Source organism: Betta splendens, chromosome 22 (genome assembly GCF_900634795.4).
Source record: "Betta splendens chromosome 22, fBetSpl5.4, whole genome shotgun sequence".
In the NCBI taxonomy this organism is placed as follows: Eukaryota; Metazoa; Chordata; class Actinopteri; order Anabantiformes; family Osphronemidae; genus Betta; species Betta splendens.
Window position 1 is genome coordinate 6,225,346 of NC_040900.2, and position 18,038 is coordinate 6,243,383.

Genomic DNA, 18,038 nt, shown 5'->3' on the forward strand with positions numbered 1-18,038 from the left:
ACCAGGAGGAAGGTAAATAACCCGCTGACGTGACGACAGGCCCGCACGTCGAGTGACACCGCGCAAACATCAAACAGCGTTTACACAATTCCCCAAGCAATCACGTCGTCCAAGATCGATGGCATAAAATGCTGCGCATCGGCTCATTTAATGGGATGCAGAGGAATTAATTTGACAAGCTGACAAGTGGGGAGAAAATGAGCGGTGAGATGGGCAGACTGACAGAGGCAGACAGACAGGGAGGAAAGACAGTCAAAAGGACCGCGCGAGGGGTGGATGACCTATTTATTGGGCAAAATAAGTGACAGGCAGGGCAGCAAACAGACAGGTGGAAAGATGTTGAAATTGGAAAGGGAGAGAGAGAGAGAGAGAGAGGGACGAGCAGACGTGTGGACACGTTGGGTGTGACAGACAGCATGCCAAAAGCAGCGAATTTGCGCAACCGCAGGGACAGGATGGCCTGACACCTCATTATAAATGAATGAGAGATGTGTGCTCAAAGAGGTTGACGTTCGGGGGAGAAACACACAAACACACCCCGAGAAAGCCCTTCCCCGAACAGGCCAGCAGATGGACAGGTGGAAACAGCCGGGAGAGGAAGCGGCGGAGGAGCCGTTCCCACGTTTGCTTTCGTCTTCCTCCAGATCTTCTGCTGATGAGGTCCAAAGCCTCAGAAAGCCATCCAAGTCTCACACACACACACACGCACACGCGGGAGCAGGTAGATGAAGTCAAACAGAAGGATGGAGAAATTACAAGAGGAGGTGACGAAAGGGGGAACGTGTGAAAAAAAAAAAAAAAAAGAGAGGCGAGGGAGCGCGGGCGTGTGTGCCCGTGTCTGAAATAAGCCTGATGGCAGCTCAGGGCTCCTACGTGATGGAAAAGAGGAGAGATGCTGCAGAGATGACAGGGCCTACACAGGTGAGAAATGGAAAGACGGAGAGAGAGACAGAGAGAGAGAGCGAGCAGGAGACACATAAAAAGCGAGACGGCATCTCGTGTTCCTAAGGAATCATATTCCCATTCTACACATCCACAGCAGCCGTGTTGTAGGTCAGCGCGCGCTGAACTCCCTTCACGTTCGCCTCAAATTTAAATTAATCAAAAGCACGAAAGCAAAGCCGGCGGCTAACGCATTTATGGTCGTACATATGCATGAACCCGTTCAAAGCGCAGACGCGCCGTACGACTGGTGACTCGCAGGTCGGGGAACAAACAGCGCTCCAGCCTGGATTCAGAGGCGCTGGTGCTGCAGTGGAGGAGCTTCAAGCTTCAAGCTGCTCGTCAAACTGCTTCCCTTCATTTGCTTCCGCTCTTTTTTTCCTCAGGTGTTGTCGTTCAGGTCATTTTGTGGCTAAATATAGCGCTGGACTAAATTGTAACTGGCTGAAGCTCCATTATGTTTAAATCCTTAACACTTTTTGATGACTAAAAGGAGAGGATTGCAGCTCTTTGATCCAGTTTTACTGTTAGATAATCTAGCTGGAAGGACTTCCTTAAAATCACAAACGCGACACATCAGCAGCAGCAGCGGCGGATGTGCATCATTGTACACACTGCTTGTTGTTTTCCCAAACGTCCAACAAAGGATGATCCTGGTGTTTATGAAATGAGTTCTGAATAATTAACTCATCCCTTTTTATTCATTTTCTTGGTTTCAGTGTGAAAATGCCTGAATGGAGACGATCCTCACAGAGGTGCGGTGAGAAACGCAGAGCAAATCCCTTCAACACAACCCTGGTGTGATCGTTGTGGTCCCAAGGCAAATTAAACAACCCAACCTCTTATATGGTCCAGTAAACTAAAATAAGGCAACACACATCTAGCCTAAAAAAGCTGCTTCAAACGATCTGGCTGTGAAAATGACTCCGGCTAACGAGCCTCGCACAGAGTGGCGCCCTTCACATCGGACCACTGGCCCAAGAAACACAGCAATCAGTATAAAGAGCGGTGGATAGAGACTGACCAAGGAAATCCAGCCTCTCAAATGCAGAGCACAGAAACGGTTTCACGTGTTCAAAACAAGCCTGTAAATTCACCCTGCAGCTAAATATAAAATCAGTAGTGCAGTTGTTTTTAACACAAATAATCGTGATGGTCATGTAACGCTTGCTGGACCCGTCGTATAGCTGCAGGTCGACTCAGCGGGCTAATCAAAATGGAAATGTACCTGTAGGAAGGCACTTAGTTCTCTCCTGAGGAGAACTTGAACTGTGTAGCTGCTTGGTAACGGTGCCTGTCTGCTGTTTTTAGTAGCCTGCAGCAGAAAAGCAGTGACGTGCAGCTTAAATGGCAAACAAAGCAAAATATAATGATAGTAAAAGGAGCCATAATATGCCCAATGTTCAGTTGTTTGTATGTTTTTGTTTTTGTTGTTTGAGGCAGAACTGGACAGTCGCTGAAGATCACTTTGACTGGTTTATATTTCATGACATTTCATAACTGCAGCCTTAACGTCTCAGACCTGCCGCTGTATTGGGACTGAACAATGAATCATTTAAAGGAAAGGCAATTCAATTCTGACGGCTGCACTTTCCAAATCACCTGAGGCCTGTTTTTTTTTATTTTTTATTATTAAAAGCAAAAATGTTTCCGACAGCTTCCTACACAACTTAATTTGGTCCTGTGAAGAATCTTCTGGCCAATAAACAAAGATACATGACGGAGAGAATTCTCCAGTTAATTAAAACCAAGCGAATCCACAAGCACCACGGTCTAAAGACTTTCATTGGCGCATTGTGCATCATTTTAAGCAGGAAAGTTTAAATTCAAGCGTGAAGACGACAGAGTCTGAATGTAACGCATCAGTTTGCACTATTCACAGGAGAAAAATCATTATGTTTTAGTCAATACTGCTACAGACATTTATATTAAGAGCCTTTCATGCGTCTCAACACTCTGACTGGCAGAATATTTTTATTATTAATGAATATTCCACTGATTAGAACACTAATTGAATAATTGAGAAATTGTCGAGGAAGTAATTTTATCATTTTCAATAAATAATCGTTGTACATTTAGGGTAAGACATTTTGAGAAAACTAAACAAGGCACAAGAGTCTTTTTAGGCCAAATTTACACACGTTTTGGATGGAGGTTTCACAGACTCTGACACAATCTTTTTTGACCTTTGCTATTTTCGTTCTCCTTTTTGCCATTCAATCCAGCGCACAGCACGTTGTGTGACAGTAATAATCAGCCGAGGAAAAAACGTGGACTGTGTGGAAATATATGGACTAAATGCAGCTTTGGGCAAAGATTTTACATCATGGATTTTTAGTATTCAAGTTTCTGGAGGAGTCCCGTCAGCGCTGGAGGGCATTAAATCCCCCTGTGAGACATGTGAAAGAGAAGACAGGTGAGAGAGTTTGGATTTTAAATTGTAAACCCCATGCTTTCACATTGCTTACAGCTACAAAAACCAAGAAGCTTAAAGTTATTAACTTAATATTTAATGAAAAATATAATTGATGCATACCCCCCCCTCCCCCAATGCTGGATATTAAATAAATAAATAAATAAATAAAACGTCCTCCACAATGTTTTACTGTCATGATAAAGTTATCACAAAGGATGTTTATGTGAATTTTGCGTCTGGGGGGTGTCGTACAAGAAAAGTTTATAAAGGCTATTGTAATGGAGTTGCTTGCAGCACTTCAGACAAGGTTCCAAAAGGCCAGAACACCACAGCCGACCTTTTCACCCCACCAGACACACACACAATACACACTCTCTGAAACGCCAAAAGGGCTGACCTCTTTATGCTGATTAACATTCCTTTGGGAGCGGAGGGGGAGATGAAGAGATACTTTCCCTCACCTCCGTGCCCTCTGTTTTTTCGGCTCGGTTTCCGCTTCCTTTTCACTCCCTGTCCGTCCAGCTCCTCGCTCCATCTGTCCTTTCTCCCAGGCCTGCCTCTCCGTTTCCCAATTTGAACCTAATTATCCCTTCCTTCCAATTTCCTCCTCCGCAGCGCTTTTATTAAGCTCTTTCTCCGTCTCCGTTTTTAAGGTTAATGTGTGTGTGTGTGTTGTTCAGGCATGCCACAGCAGGCCTGTTACTCAGCTCGCTGGGTTGTAAGAACTTGACTGACTCACCACATTGGTTCAAATGTGTGCACAGTAATTTATATAGATGTAAAAGAAATAGGAATATGAAGGAAGTAACCCATTTCTCTGTACGTACAGCCACTAAAACATAATCAGATGCTGTCACTCTTTCATTCTAGCGATCAGAATAACAAAAACCAAAAGGTGTTTCATTAACTATTGCACACCTCCTCTGCTTTATTAGGACCCGTGACTCATGTATGTCTTGCCTTGTGTGGCCGCCTGAGTGTGTCTGTGAAGGTGAGCCTTTGCCTCGTGGAGGTTTTTTGTTCGTGACGTTGTTATTTCCAATCCAAGTGCAGAGTGGTTTGTTGCACACGCCGACACTCTCGGCAAATCGTTGGACGGATTCTCAACCGCTGCGATTTCTCTTCCTCGCATTGCTTCCCTGAGCCACCGTCCTCACCCAGACAAAATAAATGGCAGTGGTTTAGGCCCTTTAGAAGCCTTCAGGCGCCTAATGAGATGAATGAGTTTATGCATAATGCTGAGTGAATATTAGCAACATGTTCAAATATAATGCAGTGTAATCTAACACCACCATTACACACAGCTCAAACTAAACTACAGTTTAATTAACACTTATCTGCCACAGTGGGCTTCCACACTGGATTCAGTAAGATTGCACCGATGTTAAGAAACGTGTACTTGGTATTTATCACTAGTATTACCTGCATTTTTTGTTTATTTACTCATTTTAGCCTGGTTGCTCATATAATACAATAACATAAAGTACGGTCCAATATATACTATATTATGTAGGTATATTACTTTTACTCAGTGGAGTTTTAGACCACAGGATGTATCGCTATAAAAACATGTTTTCTCACATTTATGCTCACATGTCACATACTGCCAACAGCTCTATGCAACTGAAATACAGGTGGTGACAGGAAACACTATCACCACAATAACCATGAAAAGGCAAAAAAAGAGACTGCGAGCACGTAAACATGGATCCAGAGTCAAAAATGTGAAGTTATATGACAATGTATGTAACTGTAAACTGGAAATGGGGTGCAGATAGTTGGAAAAGTAAGTTCTTCCAATGTGTCACCTTGACCACCTACGAGCAATTTACGTCTCATAGAAAGTCCTGAACTAAAGGGAACGTTGCAAACTTTTTCTTTTTCGTCTGATGAACAAGAACACCACTCACTTATGAGTGTTGTTACATAAAACCTGAAGTTCCCTATAGGTACTCATCAAAGCGGCTTGCTGAACAAGCAAGGTTAACCTGGGTAAAAGGCTACATACACAGATGCCCACACAAACAAGGTGAGTCATAATAAAATCCTCCACTTCCTCGTACAGAAAGTGAACAACCACACGAAGTACTGAGGCAAATGACATGGAGCGTGACAGACTTATTACTTGAGGGAGAAAAACAAATAAAAAAAAAATGTAATTATGAAGAGACAAAAGAGGGATGAAAACAAACCCGACGCACCCATGAGCCACGCATCCCTACAAGTTAGGCAGCCGTGCACAAGACCACACAGCCACATGTCTGTATGAGCTGCTCGCACAAAGGAAGCGCACCGACAACACAAGGGTGCATATCTATGTGTGCAGCTGAGTGTGAGCCGGACTCCAGCTGAGAGGGGAGGCAATAGCAATTCCCACTGACCTGAAAACTAGCTCGCCATCCACCTCAGAATAAGAGGAATGGGGGGTTGATTTAGAAATACTAAACACTGACGAGAGGATGAAGGGTGGATTTTTAAAAAGCGACACACACCCAGGTGCAGTGAGGGATTATGGGGAGGAAGAGGCCTCTCCTCTTTGTACTGTCAGCGAGAAGAAAGAGGGAGGACGGAGGAAAAGGGTCATGCATGCGGCATCTGAACGCACCCAAACGGTCCAAAACAAAACGGGTGCGTATGCGAGACTGCTTCCGAGTGCTGACACGCATATAGAGTCAATACAGACTGTAGTGGCTGTGTGTAGATGTGTGGGAGTGTGTCCCTCTTTGCCTTTGTGACTCCCGAGGCTCCCCACGGATCAAGTGCGAATCCTCTTTCTCCCTTGTGCCCTCTTTTCATGCACTTGTTCCCCCTCTTTTTTATACACTCACTCCTCGTCCCCTCCCTCTCTTTTAGCGCGCCACTGAATGGCCCCCTCTCTCTGATGAGTGACTGATGAATGAAGCAGCTCTTTGAAGTCAAGAGTCACGGCAAGGCCGGTCAAGCGTGAAGAGATGCCGGACAAAAGACGGCCAAGAAGAGCGAAGGGGAGAAGGAAGGAAGGAGGAAGGGAGGAAGGGAAAAGCAAAAAGATGAGGGGGGGGGGGGCTATACATTCAACAAGGGAAAACGTCAAACAGCGAACATCCATAAAGTCAGAGGGGGACAGAGGACGGATGTGTGTGGCACAAACAGAAAGTGTGAGCGAGCGAGCGAGCGAGCGAGAGAGAGAGAGAGAGAGAGAGTGCGCTGCATTTTTGCATGAGCGCCCTGGAGTATTTGAATTGTGGTGCTCGACATGCAAAACGGCCAGAATCACACAAGTGGGAAATAAAGCGTAGTCACAACGGAGTGACATCTTCCTGGAACGGGCCTTCTGGACGACGGGCCGCCCGGAGCTCCGTTTGGGTTTTATGGGCCCGTTCCTCTTTTATTGCAACGGACGCGCACAAACAACAGATTGATTGCGAGATAGATTTCTTGAAGCAATAGTCTTAACAGGGCTACAGCACTTTAATTAGTTTCAACTTGATCCCGTAGCATTAAAATCATTATTCGGGGATTCTGTTGCCTTCTGTGCACGATTAGCCTTTTAATCTTGTGTCCCGGGTTTCCTTTGTTTCCATCATGAGCCCTCTCATTTCAGCCATTTTTTCAGTTTAATCCCTCTCAGTCACTGTCCTTTCAATGAGGAACAATGATCCTGCCTTTGATAGCAGCTCAGTGTTTGTTCTGAAACGACTTCCCTGGTAAAAGATAAAATAAATAAGAAACGTTAGACAGTTCGCTAAAGGGAATCTTGTCTGGGCACAAGTTGCTTCACAGTGACACATTTACTACTGAGAGCTTTTCGGCGCTTAAAGGCTCCTTTGTGGGGGGGTGACACTCGTTGGAAACCGATGAGCCGCCATCACCCGTTTCTTGGCTTTGGAAGATCGACTCCAGTGTCGGCGTCGCTTCGCCGCGGAGAATACGAAACGGAGATTGCAGCAGAATGACAGGCAGCCTCTCAGAAGGCTGTTTGACGGCCCTTGTCTTGGCTCGCTCTGTCCAGTGCGCGTAATTAGAGGGGGAGATCCGCCGCCAAGCCGCATTCTGACAACAAGCGAAAACCAAAAATCACGTTTTTCATATCGTTGCAGCGAGTGCTTCTAAGCACCTGGAAGTCTAACTGGGCAGTTTACTCTTGTTGCCACAGCGCTGGAGAAAAAACGCTGTGTTTTCATGCATATTTTGTCTGGATGAGGACCATTTTCTTAATTAGGAGGGTTTTTTATCTTCCTGTTGACTACACACGGCTACACATTACTACACTACCTGCTAGCAGCATGGCTGAAGGGGCGCTGATGTCAGTCAGTCGGACAGCCCACCACATCCAGGCTGTAGCGTTCCGGCTAAACTGTGTCAGCAGAAGATGATTCTCGGTGACTAAGAATACCTGACGTGTTTTTGTTCGGGGCCCAGCAGCCGTTTGATGCGTGACTCAGAGTCAAAGGCCTCAGGAAATCTTTAAATACAACTCAAATGCCTTCTCTGACTTTTCATCAAGCACCATCATTAGGACCAAATATGTATTAACCCAATGCTTGACCTGTCTAATATAGAGGCTGTTTTGTACAATAGGCACTGATCAGCAGTAATAGTAAAGGGCTCTTTGTCTCGATTAAGGTTTAATTCACAGTGACCTGCACCCGGAAAATGATTTCACTCAAAATAACTGGCTGAGGTTTCCACTGCTCAAAAGCTCAGAGAGCCGTCAGTCAGACAGAGACAGGGCACTCACTCACTCACTCACTCACTCACTCACTCACTCACTCACTCACTACTTCACCCTAGTGAGTGTATAAAAAAACTTCAAAATAAAGGTTTATCAGAACAAATATAGTTTGATATTGATAAATGTCTACTGGCTCTGCCTGCCTTCATTTATCTACTGTCACTCGGAGGCTTCGGACAGGGAACATGTCTGGCCTCAGCCACTGGCTTTTCCCTTCCTATTAAACTCCAAGCAGCGAGTCTATGTGCTCGCTAGGACAGCCCAGATGCAATATATATCTTTAGTATCTTCCTCATAGATCAGTCTTCTGAGTGTCACAACACGCTCTGCATGTGCAGTAGATCCTGAAAGGGATCCAATGGATTTCTCTGCATGTTTCTGACAGCGTAGCAAAGGATCAAACATAGAGGAAGGGGAGGTTTGGTTTCCTTCTAGAAGACAGTTTGACAGACAACACAAGGCCGTGGGCAGACGGAGGCACGTTACATAACATAAAAGATCAAACTGGTCGGTTCTTCATTCCATTTCCTTAACTGCAGAGGCCAATACAGGCCAGTACACTCACGTGTTTAACGTAGTCTCATCACATCATATCAAATGGTGGGTAAAAGCACTCCTTCTCTCTGGAGGAAGCCGACATGCGCCGAGAACCCAAAGCGACAGGAGGTCGCGGGAGTGAACGTGGTTTTTGTTTTCTTGTTTTTTTTTGAAAGAGAAAGAGAAGTGAACGCAGAGGACGGGGAATGAGGTGGAGGGGAGAAACGAAAGTAATGAGAAAGGGAAAAGGTGAAACCTACATACGTGGCCCAAATCCACAGGCCGCACCAGGTGACGAGGAGGAAGCAGAGTAAAGAGAAACTAAGAATAGCGTAACTGGATTAGCTTTAACACCGACTTTTATTCAGCAGGGTCACATTCCTTCGCTCAAATGCTCTTTAGTGTCATCACAGGAGAGGCCTGTCCTACTTTTAACTGTAGGTTTGACTGTTCGTTTATATGCGAACAGGATTTGTGCTGTTGTGAGGTGTGAATGGGAACAAATTAATGGGAAACAGAGAACAACAACAACAACAACAGCCATTTAATGAGTCTGTGGTTGGAACATGTAATAACATTTTAGTGAACGTCTTGGTCAGCTGTAGTTAATTACCATTAAGTCAATGAATTGGCCGAACAACAAAATGAGAATTTATGGCAGCTGTGTTTAATAAGCGCTCTGTGTGTTCAAGTCTCTACTGTTTATGCACCACTTAAAAGTGGAACTGAGACTATTTTTACAATTTTAAATTTGAGGAAACAAAAGTGTGAAGTTGGTCTCTCAAGACTCGCACAAAAGACACACACATCATGGTCAAAAGGACTTATTTTTACATTTTACAAAAACTCATGTAGACACTGTAGATCACTTTTACACATCGTATCCCCACACAGACAAGGGAGGCCACACGTTCACACAGCACACAGCCAGACATGCAACATCTGCTCGGATGCACAAATGAAAGCAGAATCACACACACGCGCACACACACACGTGTGCGGCTTCAAAAAGGAGCAACTCTGGTGATCTACAGCTCTGCCCTAGGGCGAAGCAGACGAGCCAAGTGTAGCTGAACCAGGAATCTGTGCTTTCCTTCACTCATGTCTGCACGCACACATGCACAGAAACGAAACACGATGCAAAGTGCTGAGATGGGCTGAAAAATGAGGCATGATGGGAAACAGGCAGACACAACGCTATCATTCATCTGTTTTTCGGAGGGATTTGGTCAACGCTCGCCTCCTGTGTGGATGTGTGCGCCTTCACAGGAGACAGTCCCAATCAGTTAAAACTCCTCCCCCTCATTCAAAGAGGCAGTGCAGGATTTGCATTTTTCCCACAATTCAATTACCACGCTTGTCAGCCTCTCCTCTACGTTCACATGCTTTCTTTGGCCATCATCGCACACGCGCATGCAAACACGCTCCCACAGACGCACAGCGCTTCATGAACAGACGCATTTATTCATAGACGCACACATTTAGAATATGAACACGACTGTTTGTTTGTTTGTTTGTTTGTTTACAAATGAATGAGAGTCACCCTGACGGACATGAAAAGACAGTGCTGTTAATGGATGCAGAGAGCGGTCCCTTAGGGTGCCTTTCTGTCCTTATCCATCTCTGCAAAGCAGGGGACAGAAGAAAGAGTAGCGCCATCAAAGAATGGGACAGCGATGGGGGAGTTAAAAGACAGCCACTCAGTGTCAATAAGTAGCAAGAGACCAGAAGACAGACACGAGGCCAAACCTGATTTAGAAACCAGGAGCTGGGATGAGCCACAGACACACTGACTTTGCCACGGGGCCGGCTAATGACTTCAGCTCCCGTCTTGTCTGATTAATTGCCTGTAATCCCATTCTCATGGATGGCACACCATGGTGTTCAGCAGCACCGCTCATTAGCCTCCATAGAAATGCCCGCTAATCAGTCGGACGCTACTGCTAGCAGGGCCGATGCTAGGCTAGGCTAATCAGTAGGCAGCGATCCCATTGGCGGCGCTGCTGCAGTGCAGTGCTCTTCATTGCCGGCCACAGAAATGTCTGCTAATCATTCACCGCACGGGTATTTGTCCACAGAGCTGCACAAGCGGCGGGCGGCGGCTGACATTTGACAGTTGGCAGCGGAGGGCGGATGAGGCAGAGTGACACACAGAGTCACATAGGCCGTGTAATGATTAAGAAACACATCACTCATGCTTTTCGGCGCCGCGCTCTCGCCTCCGCCTGCCCGCGTCGTCGCACATACAGCCGTCCTCCGTGTCGCTGTCGTTCAGGTTTCATCGAATCAATGAAAAACCCCGCGCTGATCCACAACGGCTGATCAATAATGGAGGCAGAGCCTTGACGGAGCACCGAACGCGACGGGCGTCAGACGAGCCGGGTGAACAGCTGTAACTCAACATCCCGGATCGTTTCACAGGCTTTTACTTGAACGCGTCCGACAGCACACGAGCCCACTTTGCATTCGTGAGCGCATACAGCCACGGCGCTATCTCCTGCACAAAGCCGCAGACAGACACCACCGGACCGGAGGCAAACTGAAGTGTGACTCTACAGAGGTACCCACAGATCCTCCTGAGCCCAAGTCTCTTAAGTGTGAATTGTTATGCATTATGGCGACCTGAAGCTGAACCCTGGTTGAACTTCAAGAGAAGGCAGTAATGCAGCTGAGAGAGGCCTGTCAACACCACCACCCCGAGTGACTAAAGACCAAAACACACAGCCACTATATCTCATCCTTTTATGTGCCAGAATGCCTGTGAGCCGACAATTCTTTCACTACACTTTGAAGGGCACGGCATAAAACTTGAAGAGTTATTTGTCCGACTGCTTTGTCTGCTGTTGCGGGCTGATCTAGTGCTGGAAGGTAAACCTATAATTTAAGGCAAGATATCGTTTGAGTGAGTCATAGACTCATGTAGAAATAATAATTATATTATTTATGGAGCTCTACCCCAAATGACGCTGCATGGTCCTTTACAAACGACTTAGACGTGCGCTGATCCAACTATGTGCACTGGCGGAACAGGTTAAGGATGACTCGAAGAGGATTATCATTAAACAATGTGACTGAAACTTCAACTGAATTTACTCAACGATTATTCCTCTCATGACATTTTAGGACTGACAAACAACCTGCGGGTCAAGAGAGTCACAACTAAAGTTTAAGGGACAGAAGAACAGACATTATAGACAGTCACTTTAAACATATGATAAAAGGTTATGGTATGTTATTGATGTTTAGCTTTTATAATAGATACTAAATTAAAAATACTGGACTTGCTGGGAAAATGTGGGAATGTTTGTGAGGAATGCTGGAATGTGGTGCAGTCGCAGGATGAGCGGACATAACCAGCTTTGTGTGCCTGGCCGCCAGCACTTAAACCCGGGTAATCTGATTGGATTAACACCGACCTGCCTGGCTACACACGGGCGCGTGCACGCTCTCGTACGGACACAGGCACTCGCACCATGTGCCAATCAGCCGAGGCCTCTGCAGCTCGCTGGACGTCTGGGTTCTGCTCCCTCACGCGCACACACACGCACACACACAGAATCTTAGAATGCGGTGATTTGTGCTGTGAATCTGAAACAGACCTATTGAAAGAAGAGTAATGCTGAGTGCTTGACAACCGTGCTAATTGACCAGCCCCCTCCCCAGCAATGAAACCAAACCCCCCCCCAATCTTTTATCTGTTCCGTCATTCCCTGACAGCTCTCTTGTTGTCCCACACTCATCCCATCCTCTTCCTCATATTACTCTTCATCACTTCGATCACCTCCTCTGTCCTCTCTCTCTCCTTGCCCCCCCCTCCCCTTTCCATCATACTCATACATGTAATCATTCATTAGAACCAAGGCAGTTGTCCATTAGGCAAAGCAGCCATTTTGGAAATTGCAGCAAATCTTCCATGAAAAGACATTTCCTCTAATGCAGTAGTCACGCTCGGAGGGAGAGGGAGCGATGGATGCCAAAGGAGAGAAAGGAAAACGAGAGGGCAGCTTTTGGGGAGGGGGGGACAGGAGAGAGGGGGTAAGTGAAGGAGAGAGATAGAGGGAGAGCCCCCGGCCATAAAGCCACCAAGCGGAAAGCAAGCCTGCTGTTTGATTAGAGAGAGTGACACCATCATGTAGGGAAGGAGGGAGGAAAGGATGGAAGGAGAGGGAGGGAAGGCGAGCGGAGGGGACGAGCAAGAGGTGGGAGAAGAAAAACGGAGCGAGGACTGAGATAGAGGCAGTAAAATTAGCCCCATCGCTTTGCTTAGTAAGACGCCCGATGACACACTAGGATTAAAACGCACAAACACACACATGCACAGGACAGATGGCATCCTCCATCTGAAAGGGTGGGTTTCATTTGAGTAAAGCGATAGGAACCTCCTTAACCAATTAGAAGCCACACATCTACGGCCTCGCCATCAAGCCTGTGTTTGTTCCATACACTCATTAGTGTGTGTGTACTCGGTGTGCGTCCCGTGGGATCAGTGAGGAACATTAAAAGTGATAGGAGAGGTGGGAAATGACAAATCCTCTCCGAGTGGTGCTCTGCTGAGTCTGTGATTCCTCTTCTCCCACAATGCCACTGTTCATCTCCAGCTCATCTCATCAGCCATCAAAAACAGACCTGTCTCCCCTATTACCAAGCATTCATCTCGCCGCTGCTCCCGCTCCCTTAATGCGTCCTTCTCCAAAAGCCGACACATCTGTCACCAGGCCCAGCTGAGCCTAAACCATCACAGCATTTTTCTCCCCACAATTTATGATGCACAGATTCTTTTATTTTTTAAAAACCCACAATATTCAATCCAATATCCCCACAATGTTTTCGTGCTCTCGTGAAATATTTTGAAGCAACTGTGCAATACATGGCAAAACAGGGCCATCTGAAGGATCGATACCATAAATAATACAGCAATGAAAATATGACTTGGAAAAGGTTACAGCATCAGTAGACAAGCCTTCAATATTGACTTCGGACATTTAAAAACGTTTTTAATCTCCCAAATGTCAGACTGTCTCTTTCCTTATCTTAAAGAGCAACTGGTCATAGTACAAGGCCAATTTATTTAACAGGAGACCAGACACAGGCTGATTAACAAATATTAAATGTATTGAGGTGTCTCGTGGGATCACAGAGGCGGCACCGGTGGGAATTCATTTTAATTACCAACTAGTATTTTACTAAAAATATATTTTAGGGAAATGTGACTATCTGCTGAGGTCTATTTGGGACCTGGACTGTGGAGCAGATCAAACAAGTAACGTGAAGATTCTGCTGTTTCTATACTCTCAAAGAACACTATCAACAAATATTATTTACATCCATAAAAAACAACCTTCCTGTATTTTCGTCATTGAGTTGAAGTCAAAGTTGATCAGCATGAGCACAACTGAACCGATTCTAATTCTATTCAGTTGTTCCTGACTCTCCGCTTTTTCCCCTGAGCATCTGTGGGTTTTGGTCATTCAGGAGGCGTATCTATGTGCTTCAATCCAGCTGATGGAAATGGTCCTAATACACATTTTTATTTTTGCAGCATTTGAAACGCTTGTGTAAAATCCACTTGACAGCTGGATGAGAACACAGCTGCAGAGCAGCCACGCTGGATCTCAGCACTGGAAGCGTCAATGATTTCTCCACAGACTTCCTTCTCTTAAACATTAAACATTCCTCAAAGCCAACGATGCGACTTCAAACCGCTCTGGCCACAAACGGGTCAGGTACGTGGCGCCTCGGCAATGTCGAACTATCACCACTTGGCTGGAGTCGGGGACCGTTGATCTCCGCCACACTGACAATACGCACAGCTGATCTCAAAGCTATGCGTACGACGCTGTGCCAAGAGATCCCTCACCAGCACTCTGTAAACACAGATGATCTTTTTAACACTTTCTCTGGCCTCTTAACCACACAAACACACACACACACACACACACACACACACACACACACACACACACTACAGCAGGATGAGAAAGAGAGAGAGTCTGCTTTTCAAAGCTCAGTCTTGCAGGGATTCGCTCTGTGGAAGTGGAGCTTTGCGTAATACAGAGCAGCAGTGTTTTCTTCAGGGTGCTATTAAGCTTATAGTCCCTTGTTTCTCATGTCAGGAATGATAGGATAGTTGATAATACAAGAGGCAGAGATCCTCTGTGCTGCACTTACTTACACTCACGTATATATACATAGACCTTTCTCCTCTCATGCCTTTGTGTCTGTCTGTTTAGATGCACGCAAATACGGAAACACACGAACACACAGCCACTCAGGTTTAGGCTTCACAACAGCGCTCACAAAGTGATGAGAGGCAGTTTATCCTGCATCCACTGTGATGTCTCAGCTCACCATGCAGAACGGCCGGACACGTTATCACCTATGACCGGGGGAAACCACAGGAGCCGGGACTGACGCCAGCAGCAAATACCAACGCTAGTGTGTGTGTGTGTGTGTGTGTGTCCCAGCGGTAATAATCACCCGGATTAGAGTGGAGCCAAACCCCCGCAGGGTCCTTCTCCCCCCCCACCAGCCGCCCAGCCCAGCCTGCACCTCTGATCCCCAGTTTGAACAGCCATGGGAAGCAAAGCAGCCGGCCTGACATCTCCACTGCGTCGAGCTGCCAGACAGATAGGCAGAGAGGCGCAAAGCACTCCTTTTCTTTCAATTCCCACATATGTCTAACCCCCTTTGTCCTATTGATCACCCAAAACTAAAATAAAACATTAAACAAGCTTAGGCAATACACAAGACACATAACCCATTCAACAAGCATACCCCTGAGCCACAAGGGTGCAGTGAAACGGAAGCTGATACAGCCGTCAATATGTCTGGCTGAGGGATGCAATATGTTGGCAACAACAATAGGGAGGAGCGGCAAAGAAATGGGTTATAACTTAATAAGAATGCGCATCATGTCTGGATGGCTCACACACAATGTGAAGGATTATTACCGAGCTGAAATGCTGCCTGGACGCACGGGACTGCACTACCTGGGAGACGTTCAGCTGAACCTGGGTGTGTGTGATTGGGTGGGAGGGCGCCCGGTACCGGCACCCATCAACAATTGTCAGAGAGGCCGCTGAGCTGCCGTGGCATTTGTGACAGCGCCGTGTGGAAATGTCAAGCGACGTTGGTCTCGCAACATGAATTATCAACCACCTATTTTGGGGAGAGATGCACATGAAGCGTCCCGGTCTCATCCCATTCTGAACCACGCCACAACACAGCCCCTCCCTGTGAGGAGAGCGGCCCAGGGTTGAGGGCGATCAAGGGACCAGTGTCACATTAACTCTCATTAACTGTGAGGACTTCACACGTTAGGTGATTATAATGGTTATGTTTTCTCTGCTTCGGATCACTGATGCGGTTATTGTATAAAAAGGTATAAATAAATTAAAATTAAATAACTAAAGCAGAAAAAATGCTTTAACGGCTTACATTACATTGGATCCACCTGCTGAAGTAATGAATGCCTAAAAGCCCACCAAAATAAAATGGAGTGGAAAGAAAATATTACTAGCTAAGTAATAACACAGTACTTTCATTAAAATAGTTCAAAGTGTTGAAATTTATATTTCATATTACAGACGGACAAGCTCCACATTATGGAGTCTACTATAAAACTTTAACCATTTTTCTATTCAAGACATGTCCGACGTTTCATTTTATTTTGGTGATTTGAACCCGGGTCCCATAACAGCGCATAAAACAAACAGTTGGCGGTCTTACCTCAGGTTTTTCTGCTTGTTCTCCTTCTTGTTGAGGACGCCCGGCACACAGTTGGTCAGCTCGGTCCAGTCGGCGTGCAGTCCGCAGCTCCAGCCCGTGGAGAAGCGCGAGAAGAGCCAGGTCTCCTTGCGGTTCGGCCGGTAGCAGGTACACTTCTTCTGCCCCGGTCTGCAGTCGCACGGGACCTCCAGACGGACGTTCTGGACCAGGTGCCTGCCGAACGTAGTCCCCCCGGTCTTCTGGATGTGCAGAAACACGATCACGTCCTCCCCTTTGATTTGGAAATCAATCGTCCTCTCCAGGTCCCTGACGGGGAAGTAGTATTTCTTCACGTAGTGGGGGTCCGGAGTGGGGAAGATGTCCCCTTCGTCCTCCTCCGTAAAATACCCGTGCGGGGAGCCGAAATTGATCACCCCGGGGGCCACGTACTGATAGAGAATCAGCATGAAACACACGGATCCGACGACGATCAACAAGAATTTGCTGCTCCTCTCGACCATGTTCCTTCCCAGTGCGGTTCCGACAGTACGCTACCATTTCCCAGTCACGCCGACAACAGGGAGCAGGGCGCTCGGCTTCTTCATTCTCGCTTTCCCCGGCCAAGAACGACTCGCTTTCGGGGCTCAAGAGTGTCTCGGTCCGCTTTGAGACGAGCGAAGTTGGCTCATTGTTCGCGGAGACCGTTCAACACCGTGAAAGACGCATTGTAACTCGCTTAAAGCTCCCCCCTGTCGCAGACCCTCCCCCGTTTACTTTACTTTGGTTTTCCAGTCTACACTACACAGACACACCGCATCACCATGGAGTTATGTACCCAGGATGCAGCGCGAAACCTACCTTTTCAACCTCTCTCGCTCCCTCTCTCTCTCTCTCTCTCTCTCGAAACTCGAAAGGGAGAGTCGCTTTAATCTATTGGTTCACGCTCAACGCCTGCGTCATCATCCAGCCGGCCTCACGTTTGGGGACCTGGCGCGCTCGAGCCAGTACGTCAGGACCGTCACTTCCGCAATGTGCAAAATCATACGACGATAAATCAATTAAAATAAAAAACAACAACAAAGGGACTAACTTTATCATTAGTTTTAATATAACACTAAGCAAAATAAGAACACAATGGTGAAGATACAATTGAATAATTTCAGCCAGCTTGCATAGTGGCAATTGACTGCACATATATTACTGTAGCTGTCTTGAGTTATGGCCACTCATTGTTAGTGGAAAAAAAGAAACGACAAAACGTGGACAATTTAGTGTAAAGTAAGAAAGAAGTTCAGCTGCCACAACTCATCTTTCAGTTATGAGCACACGGAGAACTGAGAATCTTCCTTAATTATAAGAAGTAACAACACCTGGAATAACAAGAAAAAAAAGAAACCACAGCGTTTTATCCAGTTCTCTAAAGTAACAGCTTCATGCTTAACATAAATGCTAAACATAAACGCTGAAAATATACTTGTTGCTTAACATTTTCCCATGGACATGAATAGTTGTGGTTTTAGCCTTTCAAAATGTTTAGCATCGAAGTAATGAGACAAATTATTCAGAAAACGGTTTGATGGTAATCTTAAATCGCTTGTGTTCAGTATTAAAAATAAAACTGTAATTTATTTGTGTGAAACTTGGGTTATTTCTATTACGAACAAACTATACCGTGTCTATGAACTTGCCAGGAGTTTCAAATGCACACGGTACCAAACTTCC

The 18,038-nt window shown here is 46.1% G+C and overlaps 1 protein-coding gene across 1 annotated transcript in view; it reads right to left on the reverse strand.

The window, feature by feature from the left end:
- Positions 1–17,169, reverse strand: part of hs6st1a (heparan sulfate 6-O-sulfotransferase 1a) — a 44,307-nt gene extending 27,138 nt beyond the window's left edge. Inside the window, exon 1 of the mRNA XM_029140087.3 lies at positions 16,338–17,169. Within this exon, the coding sequence (XP_028995920.1) occupies positions 16,338–16,837 (500 nt within the window). The 5' untranslated portion in view covers positions 16,838–17,169. The remainder of the gene's footprint in view (positions 1–16,337) is intronic.
- Positions 17,170–18,038: the final 869 nt, after the last annotated feature.